Source organism: Histomonas meleagridis, assembly GCF_020186115.1.
Source record: "Histomonas meleagridis strain 2922-C6/04-10x chromosome Unknown contig_118, whole genome shotgun sequence".
Classification (NCBI taxonomy): Eukaryota; Parabasalia; order Tritrichomonadida; family Dientamoebidae; genus Histomonas; species Histomonas meleagridis.
Genome location: NW_027150758.1, coordinates 563,505 through 588,476, shown reverse-complemented (window position 1 = coordinate 588,476; position 24,972 = coordinate 563,505). Strand labels below are relative to the sequence as shown.

General features: G+C 30.4%; 8 protein-coding genes across 8 annotated transcripts; 1 reads left to right on the top strand and 7 right to left on the bottom strand.

Moving 5' to 3' along the window:
• Positions 1 to 1,050: 1,050 nt before the first annotated feature.
• GO595_001008 (Vps54-domain-containing protein) lies at positions 1,051 to 4,354 on the bottom strand (the record flags this gene model as incomplete). Its single annotated transcript, XM_067912725.1, has 2 exons — positions 1,051 to 1,426; positions 2,307 to 4,354. 2 exons carry the CDS (start codon positions 4,352 to 4,354, stop codon positions 1,051 to 1,053), a joined length of 2,424 nt encoding a protein of 807 aa, XP_067778951.1.
• A 53-nt stretch (positions 4,355 to 4,407) lies between these two features.
• On the bottom strand, positions 4,408 to 5,067 carry GO595_001007 (adenylate kinase; the record flags this gene model as incomplete). The annotated part of the gene is made up of 1 exon (XM_067912713.1): positions 4,408 to 5,067. The coding sequence occupies one exon, from the start codon at positions 5,065 to 5,067 to the stop codon at positions 4,408 to 4,410; it is 660 nt and encodes a 219-aa protein (XP_067778950.1).
• A 1,510-nt stretch (positions 5,068 to 6,577) lies between these two features.
• On the bottom strand, positions 6,578 to 8,260 carry GO595_001006 (mRNA-capping enzyme; the record flags this gene model as incomplete). The annotated part of the gene is made up of 1 exon (XM_067912702.1): positions 6,578 to 8,260. One exon carries the CDS (start codon positions 8,258 to 8,260, stop codon positions 6,578 to 6,580), a length of 1,683 nt encoding a protein of 560 aa, XP_067778949.1.
• A 1,177-nt stretch (positions 8,261 to 9,437) lies between these two features.
• Positions 9,438 to 11,300, bottom strand: GO595_001005 (regulatory-associated protein of mTOR; the record flags this gene model as incomplete). The annotated part of the gene is made up of 1 exon (XM_067912691.1): positions 9,438 to 11,300. One exon carries the CDS (start codon positions 11,298 to 11,300, stop codon positions 9,438 to 9,440), a length of 1,863 nt encoding a protein of 620 aa, XP_067778948.1.
• Positions 11,301 to 11,772: 472 nt separating this feature from the next.
• GO595_001004 (triosephosphate isomerase) lies at positions 11,773 to 12,534 on the bottom strand (the record flags this gene model as incomplete). Its single annotated transcript, XM_067912680.1, has 1 exon — positions 11,773 to 12,534. One exon carries the CDS (start codon positions 12,532 to 12,534, stop codon positions 11,773 to 11,775), a length of 762 nt encoding a protein of 253 aa, XP_067778947.1.
• A 642-nt stretch (positions 12,535 to 13,176) lies between these two features.
• Positions 13,177 to 14,439, bottom strand: GO595_001003 (uncharacterized protein; the record flags this gene model as incomplete). Its single annotated transcript, XM_067912670.1, has 1 exon — positions 13,177 to 14,439. One exon carries the CDS (start codon positions 14,437 to 14,439, stop codon positions 13,177 to 13,179), a length of 1,263 nt encoding a protein of 420 aa, XP_067778946.1.
• A 417-nt stretch (positions 14,440 to 14,856) lies between these two features.
• Positions 14,857 to 16,395, top strand: GO595_001002 (uncharacterized protein; the record flags this gene model as incomplete). The annotated part of the gene is made up of 1 exon (XM_067912659.1): positions 14,857 to 16,395. One exon carries the CDS (start codon positions 14,857 to 14,859, stop codon positions 16,393 to 16,395), a length of 1,539 nt encoding a protein of 512 aa, XP_067778945.1.
• Positions 16,396 to 16,846: 451 nt separating this feature from the next.
• Positions 16,847 to 21,863, bottom strand: GO595_001001 (uncharacterized protein; the record flags this gene model as incomplete). Its single annotated transcript, XM_067912648.1, has 2 exons — positions 16,847 to 18,092; positions 18,883 to 21,863. The coding sequence occupies 2 exons, from the start codon at positions 21,861 to 21,863 to the stop codon at positions 16,847 to 16,849; spliced, it is 4,227 nt and encodes a 1,408-aa protein (XP_067778944.1).
• Between the last annotated feature and the right edge of the window lie 3,109 nt (positions 21,864 to 24,972).

The window sequence follows — 24,972 nt, the reverse complement described above, 5'->3', positions numbered from 1 at the left end:
TTTTCATTTGTGAAAGATAATATTTTTGAAATATGTGCACATATATATCCAAACACTCTCAACTTTGTTGATTGGCAAACCCATCAGGTATGCTTTCACTACAGCCAATTCATAGGATGTATTACAATTTTTTAATTTCACACTGGATAATAATAAATCATATCATCTTTATGCATAAAGTTTCAAATATTGATGCATTTAAAACACTACAACACTAACTCACAATAACAGATATTAATTATTCGCAATTAATGTTTATAATATTACAATGTTTGAATTTTAAATTATATTAAATATACTGCTTTAACAACTACAACTTGACTCTTTTTCTGTGAGCTGTGGAAAGTTTTCTACAGCGTTTTTATCTTGACAAACCAATATACCGGCTTTTGCTATTTTTATGAAAAGTTGATCTATTCCTTCTCCTGTAAGAGCTGAAACAAAAACAATGTCAGAGTAGAGTCCTTTGTATTCGTTTTTCAATTCACCGATTATACGTGAAGATTTTAACATATCAATTTTGTTGAAGGCTAAAATCATTGATGGATTTTCTTCACTTTGACGGAGGATTTCCACCCAATTTTTGATATTGTCTATTGTTGTTTGAGATGTAATATCTGCAACAAGAACACATACTTTTACATTTCTTGAGAACATTGGGATTAAAGATGAATACCTTTCTTGCCCAGAAGTATCCCACAGTTTTAGTTCTGCTTCAACTTCATTTATTTTTATATTTATTGTAATAATGTTAGGGTTAACTGTGGGACTTGTGTTGGGATCAAAATAGCTATGCTTGGCTCTGATAATTGATGTCTTTCCAACACCAACATCACCAAGAAAAATTGTTTTAATCGGAATTTTAGTTGTTATTTTATTTGTATCTCTTAACGTTCGTTTTTCTTTATATCGAACGAATTTTCATCATTTGATTCATCAAAAAAAAATATTCCATTAATGATCAACTTCGTTATGTAGCTTCCTTAAGATCTTTTTACAAGTCAAAAAATCACAAAGAATAAAAAAAAATATTTTTGTATAACGTTATTTTTAAGAGCAGCATCCACCACTTGTTTCCCTCTTTGCTGTGAGGTCAACAGATTCATTTGCCACTGTGTTTTCTTGTGATTGGAAAATGTGTTCCATAATTTGATTGAAAACATCTTCGATGCCATCACCTGTTTTGGCCGAAGTCCAAATGCAATTGGCTTCTAACGAACTTGCCCATTCTGCTGTTTCTTCGATTGAAACAGAAATTTTGTCATCAAGATCAGATTTATTTCCGGCAATAACCACAAAAGGATCATCTGAATTTTGCCTAAATGTTTCAATCCACCCTTCTAAAGATTTCATTGTTTCTTTCTTTGTTAAATCAAAAACAGCTATCGCAGCGTTTGACTTCCGATAATAAACTGGACCAAGAGCTCTGTACCTTTCCTGTCCAGCCGTATCCCATATTTGAAGTGATATTTGCTTATTTTTAAATTGAGTTTCTTTTGTATGAAATACAGCTCCTACAGTATTTTTCTGCCCTTCCTGAAATTGGCCACGAAGGTACCTTTGGATTAGTGTTGTTTTACCAACATTTGAATCTCCAATCAGGACAACTCTCCCACCAAGAGCCATATTTAAAAATTTCTATGTTCCCCTTTGAGAACACGGCCTAATCGGTTTAATTCAATTTTCAATACATGAACACTTTTTTAAGTTGTAAAAATATTTTTCCATTACATTACATTCTTGGTTAAAGGTTGCTTGAATTGAAAATTTTCAATATTATTTTTTTTTATAAAGTATCAATTGTTAGAAAATCTATCTAAAAAAGAAATAAAATAATGGAAATAGTTCGACTTTGCAATATCTAAAAATGTTTGTTTTTCACGTTGATTGGGGTGCCCTGAATTACGGTGTTTTCAATTCAATTAAATTGTCAATTCACACCTGAAATATTTCCTTATTACTTGATCCTTTGTTTAAAATACCTAATCGGCTTGTATGAGCATGGAGCATATTGTAAATAATATTGTCCACAGATGCAATTTTTAGAATGAATAACGTTTTTATTGTGTAACTGGACAAATTGAATTGCTGTAATTACTTTTTGAACGAAAATTTTTAGATGAAAACATGCTTTTCATCAACAGATAAATATTAAAAAAGGTTAGAAAAACACTTGCCAAGTTTCCCATAATGAATACAATATTTATAGTTATTTTATTCTTTATTCAAATTAACTTTTGTTAAGTTTCACTTCGCAATTACACACAGCCAACTGTTCATTTAAATATTTTATATCTCTCGCCAACATTTTTTCGACTTTAGCGCCATTTGCCTTCAGTAGCTTTGACAAATTCGCTACTATATGTTGTGCGATATTTGCGAATATCATATTCGTCACATCCTTCGGCAGACATTCTCCGATCATTTTATTCAACGTCAACACCTCAGATGCGATTGCAGCAACGAATGGCGAAACTTTATTTTGGTCGAATTCTGCTTTTTCGCATTTTTTCTGTATGATAAAAGCCAACACATCCAAAATCTTATTCACCAAAGTTTGATAATGTTGACTTAATAACTTCGCAGCTTCGTTTAGTTGCGAGTCAACAATTTCTTGTGACGCGCCAACGACGACTAATCTCGGCTTAATATAAGGAATTAACTTCACATAGAAACTTAATCCTGATGCAGAAATCGCCAAATTTTTTGTGGAGATCGATTTCATTTTCGCTGTTTGTAATGATCCTCCTTTTAATAGCAAGTCATGGCTTTGGGAGTTAAATAGTTTTATAGTTTCCGCTAACTTCTTTGTTACGTCGTCAGCAGTCCGCGGGATTCTTCTTGCCGCTTGTAAGTAATTCCACGTAACTTCAAGTAACACAAGTAATGAATTCGTTGATTCATAATGCTCATTATTTATAACTAATGCATTCACATCAGTCGTCGTTAGTTTCTTGATGATTTCGATGTGCGCATGTTCGGGCTTCTTTTTGACCCATTTTTCATTAACTAATGTTTGCGAAAGTCGTAAACTTTGTTCGCAATGAAAGTTTTCGATGAATGAACGACCTAATGAATGTAACGATGATTGAAGTAATGATTTGTTAACATCGAATTTCTCGAATCCTCTTCCGAATGATATCATTGCTTCAAACATTGATCCGAAGTCATCAAGTGTTGCGCCTTTTAATGAATGTGATAATATAATATTTGCTGCTTCTTTAAACATTGTATCAGGTAACGCAACTGATACATTTGATAAGTTTTTGTCATCAATTCCATTCTCATGAAATAACTTCGAAATGTTTGTTAATGAATCATTAGCTTTGATTAAGATACGCGTCCGAATGTTAGGAAAGCCAATCGTTAATACTTCTGTGAAGTCTTTAAATGGTAAACTTCGAAGTTTTGTCTTGTCGAATCCTTTTTGTTCAGCTGATTCACATAGAAGTTGTTCAACGGAATCTTTCGCATATTGTTTGACAAATTCTGTTAACTCTTCTATCGCAGAATCAACTAAATTGTGCTCTTTTAATACTTGAATAATGTTCGGATATGATGTCTCTCCAAGAAACAATTTGTTAAATGCGTTTTTAACTTTGGACTCTATCGTACTGTAACATGTCTTAAGTTTCTGTAAATATGGTCGTATTGATTTAATACCTAATAATGAGTCTGTTAATAGTTTTGTTGTTTCGTCAATAAGTGAAAACGCTCCGTTGAAATCGCCATTGTCGGCAAGTAAAAGCGCGGTTTGTGGTGAAGAAATTACTTTTTTCATGGATTCTACTGTGTCTTTAAGCTGGCAAAGACGCTCTTTTTTGGTACAAAGTTGTGAAATTACTTGTGTGGAATTTGAAAGATTTTGTAAATTGAGTAATTTACGTCGTGTTTCTTTAATACGTGGAATTAAAATGGATATTTGACTATGCATATCATGGATTGTAGAAAAAGAACGGAAAAATTCATAAGCTTGAGAATCCGATGAATGAAAAAGAAGTGATTGTACTGTATCTAATTGGATAACTAGATTCTCTGAAAATAACCTATGTTTTATACAATCTTTAGTAAAAACTTTTGCAAATATTTTTGCATTTTTAAGATCGAAATTTGGATCAAAAAATATTGGATTAATTTTACATTTCTGTATTGAGACAAGAGATGGGTTTTTATCATTTTGTCCACCAGATGAAAGTTCATCTAAAGATGGTCCGTTATTTTCCAAGTATTTTTCTATTGGTAAAAGATCAACATGTGGAGCTGGTTTAATGGAAATATCCTTAAAACCAATAGTTTTCGAAGCTTGCTTCGCAAACTCGAAAACGAAAGGCTGGACAGGATATTTTAATTCCATTCCACAAAATTGAATTCAATATAAAAACCTCTAAATAACGGTTGGCTGAATGTTTATTTAAGGATGTATTCCTTGACTTTCTCGTAGATTTCTGGGATGCTCAACTTATCTCCAACGATTGTATGGAGGACTCCCTTCTTTGTGTAGTATTCAAGAACTGGCTTGAAGGTGTTATCATATTCCTTCATTCTTGCATCGAATGCTTCTTTTGTATCATCTTTACGAACAATAAGTGGTTCACCAGTGATGTCATCTGTCATTGGCTTCTTTGGTGGGTTGAATGTACGGTGATAAACACGTCCACTTCCTGGATGGAATAATCTTCCACATACTCTTTCTTCAAGAACCTTGCGAGAAATGTTCAAGAATGGAACGTGTGTGATTGGAGCCTTTAATCTGTTAAGGATTTCATCTAATGCTTCGGCTTGTCCGAGTGTTCTTGGAATTCCATCAAGAATAAATCCATTTAAGTTGGATTTGGTTAATGCGGATTCAACAATGCTCATGATTGTGTCATCATCAACAAGCTTTCCAGATTCGATGATGTTCTTGACACGTTTACCAAGTGGGGTTTGTGCACGAATTTCAGCACGAAGGGCATCACCTGTACTTAAGTGATCAAGCTTGAAATCACGGATAAGGTTATCTGATTGTGTACCTTTTCCACTACCTGGTGGGCCGAAAAAGATGATACGCAATGGTTTCAAGGACATTTTTAATGTGTGAAGTGGCTTTTCTTGTGGCCAAACACAATTGAATTAGTTTAAACAGAAATCAGATGTAAAGCTCTCAATCAAAAATATCCACTCTTTGAAATGGGGTTCATTCTTTTTGCGCACTTTTTCAATGAAAATTGTGGGGTAGTCTACATTGAAAAAGTCGTTGTTATCATTTTTTGTACAGGTTTAACCTGCACAACATTATCACCTTTGAATGTTCTCAGGCAGATGTGTAAATAAATGCAAAAATCATGGTCCCAATAATTATTAAACAATTTGAATTTTTTTTGGAACCGGAAATTAAGGTTGCAAGACCGATTTCTTTTGACATATGCATATGGATTTTTTAGGAAGTGTACTTTTCTTTGATATCCTTGAGTAGTCGATTAAAATATTTAATATCATCGATTTGTATTTTCAGATATTTTTATTTTTTAGCCTGTCAAACTCAAAATTTTTTTTTTATTTACTACTGGTAGGAAAAATCGGCAGTATCGGTTTCACTTTTTGATTGTGATTCTATCGAAACCGATCGAAAAGTGCTGCTAATTTTTTACAACCAGTTTGTAATCTCATTATATTTTTCAAGAATCATGTCTAAAACAAAAATTACATATAATAAATGTAGACTAACATATATAAGAATGGAAGGATTTAATATGTTTTTTAAGATATCTTCAGTTTTTCGAATGATCGATCATTCAATTCTTAATAAATTCTCATAAAATTCATAGGTTAAACAATTTTTATGATGTACTATTTATTTATATTATTTTCACACTTATTTAAAGCTTTAATAGTTTTGTACAAGGTTGTGAAAATCGTTTATGCCTTTCTAACTTTTCCAATTATAATTTGACGATTTTATGCATAATCTGACGCAATTTTTCCAAGGGTTTATTAAAGTGATCGGTTGAAAATGTGAAATAATTAACACTGTATTAAATTATTCAAATGAATATATTTTGCATTAACATCAATTCCTTCTTTATCTAAAGGTAATTTTACTATTTCTTTATTATTATTTATAACTGCTATATGAAGTGCTGTCTCAAATTATTAAAAAATATTCCAAATTATTAAAACATATAAAAAATTATTAAAACATATTCCAAATTATTAAAACATATAAAAAATTATTAAAACATATTCCAAATTATTCAAATGAATATATTTTGCATTAACATCAATTCCTTTATCTAAAAGTAATTTTACTATTTCTATATTATTATTTCTAACTGCCATATGAAGTGCTGTTCCAAATTATTAAAACATATTCTAAATTATTCAAATGAATAGTTTTTGCATTAACATCAATTCCTTCTTTATCTAAAAGTAATTATACTATTTCTATATTATTATTTCTAACTGCTATATGAAGTGCTGTTTCAAATTATTAAAACATATAATTTTTTAACGATGATTTTCGATAGAAATATTGAATACTTTATATCATTTTCGCAGACAAAACATGAAAAATCTAAATAAAGCTTTATTATATAATTTACAAATCAGGGTCTGTTGGGTCGAATGTATTATCGAAGCCAAATCTTTTTTGTAACGACGGAACAGTAAAATCGTCCACGATGGACTCAAATACTGACACGAAAGTCGAATAAGCGTTTGGCGTTGTTTTATCTGTTCTAATTCTTAGAGGCTTCCAACCTCTTGTATTTCTATCATACACGCATTCTATTATCGCGTTATCCAAACCATTTTTCATTTGCTCGTCGATATCCAAAATTGAAATCGGTATATCGGCATATTGCTTCGAATCATAATTAATTCGAACAGCCAAATACAAATAATCATTGTGTAATAATGCGATGAAATCCGAAGAGTTTAATTCAACTGGTTTCCATTTTAATATTTGCGGACATTTCCCGATGATGTAAGGCATTGAAAGTGGCGTGAAAATGATTCCATCAGTATCATGACGAACTTTATGTTCCACGTATTCTTGTAGCTTATGAAGTCGATTAAGTCTCCATTGCTTTTTATTTGTAACTAAAAAGTCTTCGTTTTGAAATAGTTCGAGATGCTTTTCCATAAGCATCTTGCGAAATGCTATAATCCCTAATGAGACATAATCCATACGTGTATCCCAATCATTTTCCATGAGATTAAATTCTTCAAATTCAACTATATCAAAGATAAGGAAATTATGATAAGGATTCCCTTGATCGTCTTTTTCGGTTACAAGTTCCCCATCAAGGAGGGTACGTTGTAAACGGTTTCCTTTACGATCAACTAAAAGTGAATTCACTTCTCTGACTTCAAATTTTCTGTCGATGATATATGACTTGCCTTCGAGTGCAAGAAGAAAGTATCGAGTACCATCAGATTTATAGGTGGCACGATATGTTGGATCTTCTTCGAGAACATGGATCAAATCTTTGGATAATGTAACCGGTTGTGAACCAGGGAAAAAATTGTTGCGTGGATTGGTTTTGCACATAACTTGAACAGCACGTTTGATCTTAAGACATTCATATGAGTCTTTAATTTCAACACCAACTAACGCATTAGATTCTGAATCTTCTGGAATTTTGTTTGGCTGATAATAATGTGGAAGTGAACTGGGTGGAGGAAAAGACCAGAGTTCGTTAGGTTTACCTGGAATTTCATATTCTGAAACATTGGAGTTGTTATAAATTTCAAATAATTTTTGGATGTAATCTGGTTTGTAAATTCCTGGAGGACGTGATTGCTTGAAAATATTGAGTGCTTCAATAAGATCATATCCAGCTTCTTCTACTAAATATCGAACGATAATAAATCCTGTTCTATTATAACCATGAGTACAGTGGATACCAACGACATCACTATCACTGTTAAATTGGAGCTTATTAAGTGAGTTCCTAAAGTCATTAAAGTGCTGATCTGTTGGTGCTGATTGACCACATTTAATCCAAATTTGTTGAACACCAAGTTCTTCTAACTCAGAAAGTTCATAACGTGCATTGGAATTTGCAAAAGAAAAAATAGCAATGACATTTCTCCCTAAGTTATTTTCTTCTTCTATAAACATTTGAGGTGTGAATCTGTGATCTGGAAATAATGAATCAGTAAAGTTTTTTCCCAGTGGCGTTTTCAATGGAACAAATCGCGTGTCTGGAACCAATTCTCCATGATTTGGGCATAAAATCCATCTCTTTGGAACAGATTTTTCGTTGAAACCAGACATTATAAAAAAGTGCCATTTAAAAAAAGCTCAAGAAAAAATTATATAAATCCAAATCTGTGCTTGAAAAGAACGACATCTAATTCATCAACCGAAATCCAATACTAATTTCTGATCTATTTCCGAAGTAAACATTCAATGAATTTTTACATAAGTAATTTGAATCAATGTAAAAAGTGAATTATTTATTTATCATTTAAATACATATTTCGTATGTTTGATGTTTATTCGATAAAACTCTGGATTGTATTTAGATAAAATTCATTGATTGGTTGAAGAAGAAAAATATGTGCATAAAAAATGATGTGATATTTAATAATTTTTCAATTATATCTTATGACACGTATAGAAAAATTAGGAAAATTTTGTATTTTATATCACAATTATGAAATATTTTCATTTTTAGTTAAAGAAGGAATTAAAATCAATGATGATATTATTAATGAAGCAGCAATTAATGGAAATATTTTTTTAGTTGAATATTTTCTTAAAGATCATTCAATTCCTCATGATATATATATATATATATATAATTTCATCTAGATCAGAAAATATTGAACTTGTTGAATACGTTTTAGAACAAAAAGGAATTGATATCAATGTTAAAGATATTTATTTGTTTTATTTATAATTTATTTTATTAATTTTATATTTCAAAATAATATTTGGAAATTATTTAAATTATTTTATACAACACTTATGTATGCATCTAGATATTTGTACATAAATATAGTTAAATTACTAAAAGAAAAAGAAAAAAGAACATTAATGTTAAAGATTTGAAACATTTAGACATTTATAATAAAATACATGTCATATCTAAGGTTAAGTAAATTATATCAATTTCATTCAAAATTGTTAATACATTTTTTATGTATATTTTAAAAAAGATATCCTCTATTAACAAATTTGGGATAAAGATAAATTCGTTTTAAAAATGAGGACGTTAAGTCACTTCACGTTGTTCACCTTTATATGTAATGGAAAAAGAAAAAAAACATAGATAAACTTTATCTTCCATTTTTCGAAGAAATTCCAAATGAAGACAAAGTTTATGTATTAAGTCAAGTTCTACCAAATGATTTCCAAGTAGCACTTTTGTGTTTGTTGTATGAATTGTGACTTGAAAAGTAACTAAGTAAATCAAAAAAACAAAAATAATGAGAAAACAAAACATTATTTAAATACCTATAACATTTTCCTGATATCTTTTTGCGAATCCAGGCATTCTTACCGATTTCACCAGATATTGTGAAATTGGGTTTAATACTTCTGTTCCATTTGCTATTGAGCTCAAAGCATTTTCCACAGCATTTTTCACAATTTCGTTTTCATCCATTTCCATTTTCCTAATTTCATTAATAATTTCCTTATCCACGTTTTCATTATTAATCAAATTTCTTAATGCGTATACAACTTGTTCTCTTACATAAGCGTTGATATCATTTTCCATTTCCACCAATTTTTCATAATAACTCATATCATGTGTTGCGCCTAACAAGAAAACAGTACATGTTCTAATATCATTTCTATTACTTTTCAACAGATTCACGAAACACGACAAATTACTTGTGTGTAACATTACCATATCTCCTGCCTTTTCTAATATTAAACCTAACAACAAAGCTGATAATGGCGCACATTTCTCAGCGAAGTTACAACAACTTGTAGCGATTTGATTAAATTGCGATGTGTTATTACTTCCGATGATACAACATAAGTTTAACATTCCGCCCATTAATATTTCGGGCTTCTTAGAGAAACAAAATGATGTTTGAAACATTGATGAAAAGTTATTACTTATGTCACTGACCATTAACTTCGCAAGTATCAGAAGACATTTTTCGCTTAACTTGTTCATGTTTAATAATGATTTAGATAATGATGAACTCGCTGCTGCATTTAATGTTTCGATGGATGACTGATCTAAAAAATCAAATAATGTTTCAGCTGCTTTCTCACTAAATCGTTCTGTCTTTATAAAATATGTATAGATTGCAAAGACACCGGGAGATGAAAATGTTTTAAATGTGCCCATGCATAAATCAAATAGTTTTTGTAATGCTTTTTCAAAAGTTAAGTTAAGACAAAAATCAACTGCTATGTCCCAAACATGCCAAAACAAATGTTCTGTGACAAATTCAATGTTTGGATATGCTGAACAATGTTTGTTGAATGAAAACATCACACGTTGCGCTAAAAGAAAACCACGGAATAAATGGGCAATGGTAGGATCAAGTGTATAGGATTCATAGATTTTCGGCGTTTGAGTTTCAAATGCGATTGCATCTAAAATCGCATCAAGAAATGGTGATAAACATTCACGATATTCTTCGGGAATTTGATGCTCCCCTAATACAGAGGCATGCCGTTGGATATGCCACCAAATGGCAGTATCATATGGCTTTAATAAACATGATGAAAATAAATCTAATGGCGCAATTGTGGAATATGGTAATTCTTCATTGTCACTACATGCAAAAAAGGCAAAAATATCCTTCTGAAGACCACACTCTGCTACATATGGTGCTAATACACCGGCATATGGACAGTCAAATATTAGGCAAATTGGACAATAGCATTGACCAATTAATTTGGTTATTTTTAACGATTTGTACCTGGATCGATTCTGTGTAAAGAAGTATAGACTGCCATCACTAAGAGGAACATGCGTTCCTTGACCATAATAATGAATTATTAATCTTTGGTATGGAGAAGCACAGGCATAACTTTCAAGAAGGCACTGAACTGTTTCAACTGAAGGATCAACAACAATTGAGCATTGACAATTTATTGTGGATTTGTATAATTCTGGAAAAGCTTTCTGAGATGATGGCGAATAGTAAGAAGGATCAAAGGACACGAGTGGCCTTTGACAAACAATTTGAGGTTTCCGTACTAACCGACGAATTGACGGAGTTCTGAGTCCATCAAATAAACATAAAAAACACACCACATGCTTTGTTTTGTTCACAGGCTTACTTGTAGGTGGGCTTCGCTTTGATAAGCTTATTTGGGGTCCAAATCGATTGACCCTTCTCATCTTGCGAATGTGATATGGATTCGACCTGTTTGAATTAAATAGTCATCTATCGTTTTTCACAAAAGCTTTCAATGCAAAATCCCTATTCAGAATTTGTATGAGGTCTTGTAAACGTCCTCTAATGCTTTTTTGCTTTTAAAAGTACAATGAGTTATCTCAATTTGCAATCAATAATTCTGAGGGAATCCGTTGTTATAATTTTTTTCCAAGAAAAAAATGAATCACTTTGTTCTATTACAATTAAAAACCATGAGTTACAAAACAAAACAAAAATTTTTGTTTTTGAAGATGGGATAACAAAAAATTTATGAGATAAAGATTTAAGATACAATAAAATGTTCATCATTAACTTGAATCAAGAGAACAAAGATAGTCAATTCAGTCAAATGAAAGATTTTAAGCTAATGATAATATTTGCTATTAATAAAAAAGTATCAAAAGAAAATTTAAATTTCATTTGCTCTTTGCCTGTTTACTTGCTATGTTCAGCTGATTTAACGATATCGATGAAGCTTGCAGTAAGTGATGCACCACCAACGAGGAAACCATCAACATCTGGTTGTGCGGCGAGTTCATTGCAGTTGTCGGCCTTTACAGATCCACCATAGAGAATTTGGATCTTTTCTGCAACTTCAGCATTGACCTTAGAAGCAATGAGGTCACGGATAACTTTGCACATTTCTTGGGCATCCTTTGTTGATGCAACAACACCAGTGCCGATAGCCCAGATTGGTTCGTAAGCGATAACAACTTGATCCCATTTGCCAGCTGGAACTGCCTTGATAAGGTTTTCAATTTGAGCAGCAACGAATTCGGATGCCTTGCCAGCCTTACGTTCTTCAAGATGTTCACCACAGCAATAGATGATCTTAAGACCCTCATTGATAGCAGCTGCAGCCTTAGCACCTAACATTTCTTCGTCTTCCTTGAAGATATCACGACGTTCTGAGTGACCAAGGATTGTCCATGGAACACCGAATGACTTAAGCATTGGAGCAGTAACTTCACCAGTGAAAGCACCATTTGGCTTTGAGTAGATGTTTTCTGCTGAAACTCCCCAGTCTTTACGAAGTTTGTCCTTGAGCATTGGAAGGAAAATTGCTGGTGAAGCAATAACAACTTCAACTGGAACTTTGATTTCTGCAGCATTGAGAATTTCGATGAGGTTTTGTGCTTCCTCAATTGTCTTTGGATTAGCTTTCCAGTTACCACCAACAAAGAATGTTCTTCCCATTCTAAAAAGTGACACTTTTCTCGAGTGGTCGGATCCGAAAGAATTGAATGTGTTGATACGGTTTCGGCAGCTAGCATCACAATTTCTGATCTGTTTATTTTAACGTTCGTAGACACAAAAACGTTTCCGACCAATTTCATATTCAAAAAATCATCAAACTTAAAAAAAATGTTACAACCACTGTTTCTAGACATATTAAAATTTTTATGTAAATACATATTATTATAAAATAAATTTGTTTTCCTTTGAATCTAAACAAGAGTTTTAATATTGTTATATGATGCTCTCTTGAGTGTAATTGGCGGAGCATTAGCCACCATATTGATCCTAATAATCCTGGTACTGATCATAATTCTAAAGGTTATTTGATCCCTATACAACTAACTTCTAATTTAAATTCTCCAGTAACTGCATTTTGTGAAATTGCTGATTTATAATTACGAATTTTATGCACACATAATATTACTCCAATCTATTAATTGAAGTGGTAAATAACCTTCTTCATGGTGTAATACAGAGTACAATGAACCAACAATGATAAAACGACACTCGATTTTAGTAATTTTTTCTATCTTTGCAACAAGTTTAGTTAACACAAAAAGCAAAAAAATATATTAAATACATTTGTATCCTTTATAAAAGTTATTCCACTCCACCAAACTTATAAACTCTATCAATGCATATTGGCACGTCAGTTAAGTCAGCTCCATCAATTAAGAAGTGATATCTCTCATTAATAATCCAAAAGAAAATCGTCAATGCGCTATACAGCGAGTCCAGTCCAGAGAATGCCTGATACTTAATGACCGGCGACGACTTGAATGCAGTTATCACTGAGAAATTAGACCAATCTTCGCTATACAGCACAACCGGTTTCTCGTCATCGGCCGTCGGTTCTTTGCCGATCACAACGAACTTTTGTTGGAAAACGAGTTTCGCCCGTTTACCGACTTTTTTGCCACACATAAAGAACGAGAGCCACGTGCTCAGTATGTGCAAGACAATTTGGTTATCGGATGGGAGGTCGCGCGTCCATTCTCTTTCCTCCCATTTGGTACCTTTATCACCATAATGGGTAAGAGATGTCCCAAGTTCTTTGACACGCTGTTTAACATACTCACGACAATGCTCAAAGCGAGGAACAGATAACATGGCTTCAACCATGGGATCGTCAGAGTGAAGTTGCATGGTAAGTTTCTTCATTAATGTCTGTGAAATAAAGACTTTCATGTTGGATAAGTAGCGCTTGAAGTGTGAATATGGAATATTGAGATCTTGGAGAGATTTAAGAGCTCGTTGATCAATGTTAATTTCGGCTGATCTTTCAATCTTGCCAAATGAGGCTGTGGATCGATCAGCATTGACAAAGTGATTTGTGGATGTGGTGGTTTCTTCTTCCATTTGCCTTTCAGTAAGTTGATCTTCAAAGAGATCTGAATAATGTATAATATTGGATGGTGGTAAGGTAGTAACTTCTTCCTTCTTAGGCTTAAGTAATGAAATGCGTCGGTTGTTGGCTAGTTGTACGCAGATACGATAAACTGCAAGAGCAAAAAATATAAGAGAAAATACAAAACTTGTTTCTGTGTGGAACTCTATGAAGAACATAGCTAAAGAAGCAAAGGAAATTAGAATGCAAATAAGTGAATAAAACATAAAATTCTCATCAGGATGATGAACAAGAGATAATTTATGGCGAAGTATTTTGGCATCATTGGGTGATGTTGGAAGAGGAACTTTGAACTTTTCTATTTGAACTTTGCCTTGAGATAAATGTGGATCATTTAAAAATTTTTTGGTAAAAAATTTTCTGGGATAATTAGACTTACTCGAGGAGCTTCCATTTAGAACATTTTCTTTGCTTTGATATGTTCCCCAATATCTTCCTTTGCTTTGTTCATTCATTTGAAGTCGAACAAAGTTTCTCAAAAACAAGAATTAACGTTTTTTCTTTTTTACTTGGTGAGAGAAATTTGGGGAGCCCTAAAATTGAAGGGGTATCTGGTTGGAGAAACAAACGTTTACGTTCGTTTTCAATTCAAATGTCGAACTTTTTCAGATAATTGACCCACAACAAGAAAATCCAGCTTTTTTTGCTATCAAGAAATCAAACGTGAATATCTTTTTCATATCATTGTATTATATAAATTCATTCTATCTCAAGCTCAATTATTTGATGTTATTTGTTATTGAAAGATATTACTCTTAGACATCAGATGAGATTTATAAATTTTGATAAAAATAGTTTTGTGAAGTCAAAATCATTAAATCAGACACAGTTAGTTAATGAAAATTTTAGCGACGGTTTGTTGAGCCAAAATCATGCATAACGAAGAAGAAATCAAAGACAACAGATACTTTCCATCCAAAGAAGAGCAACTAATATTAACACAAGCAATAGATAAATATTTTTCACTTCCTGAAAGATCTGAAGAACGTGCAATTATCGTAAAATCTGTTACAGGTCAATTAACACAAATCAATACCAGATGGACAAACAGAGCAGTACGTCTTTGGTTCAACAACAATAAGCGTACTTTTCTTCGAACATCAAACCAATATGATCCTACAAAAGCACGTAAAGATTTCTCTCTTCCAACTGACAAGATGCCACCTGTCAAGCGTCCACCACATTCTGTCAGTGTTGGTTCATTTTTATCTCGACCTTTATCACCTTTAATGGAATATTCGATATCCGATAGTCTTGAGAATATTTATACAGCAGCAGTTCAACAACATCAAAATCTTGATAGTAAAAAACGGATCGAATCTGATCTTACTGATCTTCTCATCTGTTCATCCGATAAATTTTGGCTTGAAAATGTTGCACCTATCGATCAAATTCATTCCATAACAGCGCAAGAAACGATGTCCACGTCCAAATCACATAACACATATCCCACCAACCCCAACTTTACGATTCTTTCCATGTATTCCAATGTCGAGACAGGAATTTTACGTTATGGTGTTCCATATTTAATTGATTTTGATTCTGAACTACAGAATCATTTTCTTCAAATCGGACCACAACGTACAGAAATACAAATTCCATTTCGTGCCACATCCATTGAGCATGATTACATCACGAACACATTATTTGTTGTTTCTGGTAATCAAATCACTGAAGTATCCATTAATGATCAAACGATAACACCCTTTAAATATGTGATTGATTGTCCACCAATATTACGATCATCGATTGTTAAATGGAACAATCAATTATTAGTTGGATCACGACGCCAATTATATCTATGGAATTATCAAAACTTAACTGAGCCAATAAACAATGGCTATGAAGTATGCGTAAACATTAGTTTACCATCGATTACATCATTAGTACAAGTTGGTGAGCTCTTAGCAATCTCATCACGTAATCATCACTCAATACATTTAATAAATTCACAACTTCAACCTGCATTATGTTTAATCGGACATGCTGCGGGTATTACTTCTTTAGCTCAACATTCAAATGTTACATTTTTGTCGGGTTCAGTCGACTTGACTGCACGTCTTTGGGACATAAGATTTAATCTGCCTGTGAAACAAATACAACGACATTTGGCGCCTTTGACTGTTGTCTCAGCGTTCCAAAGCGATAGCCATTCTTACGTGTTCACAGGAGGAGAAGATCATTATGTGCGAGTGTGGGATCTAAGGGCTGAAAGAATGTTGTGTGAATATAACATAGGAAAAGGTGTACCAATTGCAATCGATTATAATCAAATGAATAACTCGATTGTGGTGTTGACAAGGGAAAAGAATTGTACAACAGGACAATGCTATGGGAACTTGATAAATGAAGAAAATTCAAATTTGCTAGAAACAAATCCGAACTTGTGCATACAATTCAAACTTGTTTGAAATTGTGTGAGGCTGTTAATAAACATCATATATAAACGAAGTGTTAATTGTTTGAAAGTGTAAATGTTGTTAATGGATATCAATTAACCTTATTTAAATATATTGTGTATTTGTTTTGGGTTACATTTAAAAAAACAATAAAAATATTTTTATTAATTCCTAAAAAAATTAAAAGCAAAATCATGTAATGGGTTAATTACGTTCAGATATGGAATGCAGTTTATATATGTCGAGCTTAAATGTGCATGTCAACTTACCTATGATAAAACCACAACAATAGTTAGTAGACTCTTTAAGTACAATATCTGACCTTGATTTATACCAATACGATTTGTTCACAACAGCTTATATTTTATTAAAAAAAAAAATTCAAACAAACTTTTTAATTGCTTTTTTCATTTTTAAAAATTAATAAACAAAGAATTCATTTACTTATAATAAAATTTATAAATTAAGATCTATACAATTTTACGCCATAATGACATGTTATATTTGGATCACCATAATTACTAAGAACAATAATCTTATACCCATCGCATTTAATATTTGGATTAAAAGCGAAACTTTGTGGCTTAAGAGAATATTTATAAAGATGTTTCACACCTGTGTAAACAGTTGTATTGCCGAAATAAAATTCGACAGCAAAGTCTTTAATTGAGCACGCTTCAGCTTTGCCCGATTTAAACATAATTCTTGAAGCATAAACAGGTTCTTGCAGAATATACGAAAAATTACCAATTGGAGGCGACATATTCCAACAATCTTCTGTATCCTTTGGTAGGTTCTTATTTTTAAGATCTTGTGAAAGTACATTCATCAAACGATCTGCAAAAGAATGTTTACGAATTGTACCATTAAGTGGTGAAATTGCACAAAGTGAAGAAGATGTTGGCTGCTCATGAAGAATTTTATGTATTATACCATATGCATGTTCTTCTTGAAGCTTCATAAATTCAAAAAGTTTATCACCAAATAAAGCATTAAGATTTGATATTGAAGAATCTCTAAGTTGCTTATTTGCAGTTTTAATGGCATTGTTTATGGTATTGATCTTCTTAAATATTCGATCATATCTATCCGAAATAGTTAACTTACCTTCATGTGGACTAATTGGTGGTAATGATGGTGTTGGTGTTGGATAATGTGATGTAGGTGTTGAGATATGTTTCGTGGGTGTAAGTGTTTGTATATGTGTTGTTGGAGTTGAGGGAGGTGTTGTGGGCGTTGGAGTATAAATTTTAGTGGACGTAGTAGTTGTTGGAGGAGAAGTTGGTGACGTTGGAATAGGTGAATGAGATTTTGTTGATGAAATTGTTGATTTGATTTGTGTGGGATTAGCTGTTTGTATTTGCGTACTAAATGTTGCTTTTGTTGTTATTATTGGAGTAGTTGATTCAGTGTGCTTAGAAATTAATGTTTTTACTGATGTAGACTCAACAACTGTTTTTATAGATGTTGGTGATTGTAATGGTGTAAAATCATGTGGCTTAACAGGAATATTGGTTGGGTAGTATGTTGGTGTGGAAACGTATGATTTCGTAGGAGTTGAGATGAATGATTTAACAGGTGTAGGTTCAGGAGATTGAGAATGTGTTGAAGTTTTGAATTGAGTTGGAGTGCGGATATAGGATGTCGTCTGTGTAGGAAATGGAGTTGCTTTTGGTGTATGAATGTTTTCATTGTTCTCAACAATTGTACTGCCTGTTGAAGAGTTACTTGAAAAAACAAAAAGAAACTGAAATAAAGCAACAAGTTGATAAAAAATAAACTTGATAAGATCAATTATAAAAAATAAAGGAGCAAATATAATATTTGAATTAGATTGCAAAACAATGGTCTTTTTCGTTTCTTGTTCTTCCTTTGTCTGAGCAAATTGTAAAAGAAGGCAGCAAATGATCATTGCAAAAGCCTATAACGGTTCTTAACGTACAAAATGGTGACATTTCACAAATAATAAAATAATATTTTCAACAACCATTGAACATGGTTTTTCACAATACCTTCATATTTGGTTGTTTTTACTTTTATATTTTCCAACAGGAAGCGATTTTTTTTTATTGAAACACTTACTGCTATATTAAACAACTTTTTTTTTTTTGTATATTTTCTTTCGTTTTGGAATTATTTATAATACTTATAATATATTCCCATGAAAAACCCTATGTACGCGGGCTAAACCCATAGTACACCAATTTTTTTTTATATTCATTTTATATTTTAATTTAAAATGTCCAAAATTATTCTAATTTTTTATTAAAATTAGTTATCTGAACATTTTTCATCACGATGATAGTTATTGAGTACTTTCAGACAAATTTGATTGATATTTACCTCAAAATCGTTACAAAATTATTTTTATTTATTGTTCATTTAACAAATTTGTTTTCATCAAAAGAAAAAAAAAAATTAATTTCACAATTACAATTTTTTAGTTAATTTCATTCGGCCAATTCTTTACGTATTTTTGACATTTCTTCTAGTGACAACTCGTAAAACTCTTTCTTTGTCATTCCTTTAACTTTTTCGAATTCCTCGTCGTTCAGATACACCTCCACTGCATCGTTGCAGAGTTTCTTTTCTTTATTCTTTAACTCCTTCAAACTATTATACTGTTTAACGTTCACCATTGTTAATGGTAACTCATAATTATATTCGAGAATGGAAAATATTTTTGCTCTTAAATTTGCAGCCTTTTCCTCATTAACATCTCTTTCCTTTTGAGATTTTAATGAATACATTGAAGTTCTCGAGAATATTCTTATTAAGAAAAGTCTATTTTCAGGCGATATCACAAACTTCGACATTAATTCATTTGCGTAAATTGCCAATTTCGGTTCGATTAATTTCATTGGTTCATTTTGATATAACGCGTGTAAGTCAACTTTCGCTTGTTTTTGTGATATTGGACTTGATACTTGTCTAATTAATAATGTAACATTTTCGAATCCTTCGATTTCATCAATGTTATTTAATGGCGGGTCAATTTTCTCATGATTTTCGAATAACACTTCTAAATCATTCGGTATTATCGCTACGTTATTACCAAATTTAAATGAAATGAATTTATTCTTTTCGATTATTTCCGATAAATATTGTGATTGTGCCATTAATGAGAATGAAGTAATTAATGTTCCTTTTAATACATAAGATTTAGTACTTTTAATTAATTCCATAAATGTTTCTAAAACTTTATATTCTTTCATTATTTCTATCGATTTAATGTTGGAACCAAATTGTCCTAATGCATAAATCACTGATCTTTTTTCATTTAATGATTTATTATTATCAAGTTTCTCTAATAATATCGGAATATAATTTATAACTTTTTCTCTTCCGATTTTCGTTTTACATAATTGCCCAAATAAATGTATTGGAATATTTACAAATTCATTCGGATTATTAATAGCATATTCAGTTTGTTCATCAAATATTTTCACATAATTTAAGTTTCCTGTGTCTAACCACCATTGTAATTCGTTCATTACATTTCCATATTTAAACCCTTCTTTAATACCAAATAATAATGAATATACTTGATGCGAACGCTTTTGTAATATTTGATGCATTTCAGGATCATTTGCAGTCATTTCTAAACATAATTCATTCGTCGTTAATATATTTGTTAATAACTTTAAATCGCCTGGAATTTCTTTGTTACGTTTAAAATGTAATATAATAATACGCTTAAAGACACATGTATGAAAGTCTGGAACAATATCTTTCATTTCATTTAATGAGTTTAATATTAATTTTTGGATTTCTTCTGATTTCGATTCTAATAAATTTAAATACATTTGAACGCCAATACATAAATCAGTTGATAAGTTAATATAACTAATTAATTCTTTAACTCTTTCAACATCTGCATCTTGTATTTCGATTTGACTTAATATTTCTCCGATTTTATTCTTTTGTAAGAAAACTGTTCCTTCCGGTGTTTTCATGAATTCATTAACACATCTAAAATATGCCCAATTTGGTTTATCTGATGTTAATATTTCGGTCATAGCTGTATACAATGATTTTATGAAGTTTTGATGAGTTTGTAATATTGCAGTACCCCAATCATTCATTAATAAACTACATAACGCTACTAAACAATCGGATTTAGTAGAAGTAGCTTTTAATGATTTCGATTGTAAATAAGGACCAGAAAAGTAATCAAGTAATTTGTTATATAACGCTTTAGCATTAGTTGTAGTTGCTTCACTTATGTCATGTGGTAAAATTACAGATAATAACTTTAATAACATTATCCAATTCCATGTTAAATCATTATCACCTTGAATAGAACATCCACAAACTGTAATAATTTGTTGTTGTGATTGTAATTGTTGTTGTTGATTAGTTTTCGTTGTAGTTTGTTGTTGTGCTACAAAACGTGATAATTTAAATGCTAATGAATCACAACTTTGCATAATGATTTTGTTCTCATGTGTAATCATTGGTAATAAGTCTGCTGTCTTTTCATTTGATATGAATGGAACTAAATAATTTAAAAATGTAGAAGCATGTGAATTATCAATTGATACTTTATGTAATTGTGTTAATAATCCAATCTCAATTAAGTTATGTAATAATAATCCTTGATATGAAAATAAAATACTTCGGTTTTGATTAAGATGTAATAATGACTTTAAAATCGTGATAATACATTCCGTTCGATGCGGCAAACATTGTAATAAATCATCAAAAATATGTTCCTTGAATCCAATATGTAATAAGCCTGGCCATGTGATTAAGATGTTAATTAAGGATTTGGATGATGTTTGAAGGTTTTCATCTTTATTGTTGTTGTCTGCTAATGAACAAAATGGTGTAGCTAAATGTGAAAAAAAATGTTTTTGAAATATGAATGGTGGAAAATGTTCAACAGAATATGTTAGTAATGAAGATATAAGTGTATTGCCAGTCTCCATTAGATTTTCAATAAGTAATTGAGGAATATCTGGAATTGAAACAATTTGATTCGGACAAACTAAACAAGCTTCACAAAAATAGGCAGTGATTAATGGCTTGTATCCATGTTTGGGTGTCTGATATAAGGAAACTAATGCTCGAAGAATGGAATATGGTAAATATTTTCGATACTTAAGTAAAAGTGAAATGATTCGGAAACATGCATTCTTTTCTTCATCTACCTTGGGTTGAGGATCTGGGGGACGTTGATCTAATGATTGAGAAATTAAATAATCAAAATGATACATCTCAATAATTGACTCAGCTGATAGGACTTCAAGCTCCGTAATTATCTTTATTAGGTAACCATGAACAGTGGTATTATTGACTAGGTATAATTGATGGATATAAACAGCTAAATCACTGACATCGGCATTTTGAATTTCTAATTCATCTAAATCGGCTTCAATTGCACGAAGTATTTTGATTAGTTCGGGGGCTTTTGGACGTAGCTTTAGAGTTTCGCGTAATGAAATAGAAAGTGGATTTTCAAGTTTCCCAGTATTCATTTGTCACTTTTAAATATTGATATGTTTTTAACGTTTTTTCATTTCACAAAACACATTTTAATCAAACTTATAATTGCATATCGCAATGATCGTAATACAAAGTAAGTGGTAAGAATATATCTTTTATAAGAAGTGCTACAAAAAAAATTGGTATTCTAAAATTAATTAGTTATAAATATTATAAATTATCTCTTACTAGTTGTAGTTTATTGCTTATTAGAAAGTGAACATAGCACAAAAAAATGTGCTAAAGTCATTTTTGGTTGTTTATCATTCAAATCATGATATCACCAATTGTATATATATATTGAAATAGAAATAAATTTGTTTAATAAAATATTATGTTATTTTTATTATTTTACTCTAACATTGGTTCCAACCAGTTGGTTTTTCTCATTGTATCTATGTTATTATAATATATAAGAACAAAACAGAAAATTGTCATATTAACCGTAATTTCTTCTCAAAAAATCATGCATTGATTGGGGGTGTAGTTTTTCTCACTGCTGATTCACTTTCCTTCGGCATTAATGTCAATTCCTTTTTGTTCAAGAAGTAAATTAACTATTTCTGTATGACCATTTCTAGATGCTAACATAAGTGCTGTTTAAAATAATTTAAATAATTCCCAAATATTATTTTGAAATATTAAATTATTAAAATAAATGTCAAATAAAATAAATAAATATCTTTAGCATTAATATCAATTCCTTCTTGTTCAAGAAGTAATTTAACTATTTCTGTATGACCATTATAAGATGCTTTCATAAGTGCTGTTTGAAATAATTTAAATAATTTCCAAATATTATTTTGAAATATAAAATTATTAAAATAAATTTTAAATAAAACAAATAAATATCTTTAGCATTAATATCAATTCCTTCTTGTTCAAGAAGTATTTTAACGATTTCTGTATAACCTTTTGCAGATGCTCTAATAAGAGATGTTTTAAATAATTTAAATAATTTCCAAATATTATTTTGAAATATAAAATTATTAAAATAAACTTTAAATAAAACAAATAAATGTCTTTAGTATTAACATCAATTCCATTTTGTTCAAGAAGTAATTTAACAATTTCTGTATGACCATTTTCAGCTGCTATAGTAAGTGCAGATTCAAGTAAATCAAATAAATTCCAAATATTATTTGGAAGTATTAAATTATTTAAATAAAAATCGATTAGAACAAATAAATATTTTTTGCATTGATATCAGTTTCTTTTTGTTTAATTAATAACTTTGCTATTTCTATATGATTTTTTAAAGATGCATACATAAGTGACGTCCAAAATAATTTGAATAATCATTGTATATTATTAAGAAAAAAATAATTTTTTAAATAAATCATAAATTAAAACAAAAAATATTTTTAAAATTGATATCGATAGCTTTTTGCTCTAGTAATAACTCCACCACTTTAGTGTGTCCATAATAAGTTGCTATCATAAGTGCTGTTTCATATACTTTAAACAATTTTCAGAAAACAAGCAAAACAAAAATTAAATAAAACAAATAAATATTTTTAGCATTTATATCAATTCCTTCTTGTTCAAGAAGTAATTTAGCTATATCTACATAACCATATTGAGATGCATAAATAAGTGCTGTAAAAAATAGCTTAAATGATTTTCAAATATTTTTTTCAAACATTAAATTATTATATTGATCATCATATAAAACAAACAAATATCAGAAGCATTAATATCAATATCAAATTCTTTATTTTCCAAAATATATTTAACAAGTTCAAAATTTCCTGATTTTGAAGAGAATACTAAAATATCATCAGTGATTTGATTATTTTGAAGAAAATGTTTAATAAGATATATATTCCCAAATTCTGCTGATTCATTAATCATAAATTCATCAATTTGCATTCCTTCTTTTTCTAAAAATGATAGAATTTCATAATTACCATTAGTAATACAATAATACCCAAAATCATTAATATCTTCTCCTGCCAAATCTTCTAATTTCTTTTCATATATATATTTAAATATATCGTTTTGATGAAATATAATTGCTGCTTCATATGAACCTTCAAAAGATGAATGGTTTTGTTCACATAAATGAATGATTTCTATGTTTCCACCTGCAATTGCATATTGACATGTGTTTTCTATTTTAGAACCATTCATAAGTAAATATTTAAAACATTTAATTGCTGAAAAAAATGCTGCATAATCAATTAATGTAACATTTTTATATTCCGGATTAACATATGAACATCTTTCATAAAGTGATGGTTCAATTGTTTGATTAAAATCGAAATAATTTTGTGATGATATTTCTTGAAGTTTTTCTATTTCATCATTTCGAATTATTTTCGCAATTTCATTAGGATTATGTCCTTCTTTGATTAATTGCTTATGTAATTCCCAATTATTCTTTGATAGTTCTTCAAAGTTATTTAAAAATGCTTTCGTTATTATATTGAAATTTTGAGCTATTCTATTCTCTTTTTCTGATTTATAATGAGCGAAATATTTTGATTTAATGTTTTTTACAATATCTTCATCAATTAAATTTTCTTCAAGCATTTTTTCAATCAAATAATATGATTCTTGTGATTCGTTTTTAGATAAATAATTACCAAAAATTTTGAATAATTTTTTGGATAGTTTTTTGTTAAATTTTTTCTTCCTTTGTTTGAATTAATTTAATATAATTTATGTAAAAATCATTTAAATCTTTTTTTGATAAAAATGCAGAATAAACCAAATTACTAATAATTAAATTATATGAATATGGAAAATTGAAATCAAATAATTCCATTGTCTTTTCAATAGATGTTTCGAGATTTTCTTGAGTTATATTAAATATGATTTGTTGTATTTTGAAAAGCAAATCAATTTGTATGGATTGTGATTTATAGTCATTGTTTCCATTACTGTTCATTCCATAAAATAGATTTCATTGATAAACTATTCAATTTTCACAGAAACTGTTTCCAGCCAAAATTTTGAGCACGTTTATCCAAAAGTGACTTTTTAACGTTTTTATCACAAAGACAAAAAGAGAGTTTTTTTAAGCGCTCTCTTATGCGATCAGAACAATCACTTTCTTTTGATTCTTCTCTTAAGGTATCTAATTCGGTGAATTATGCT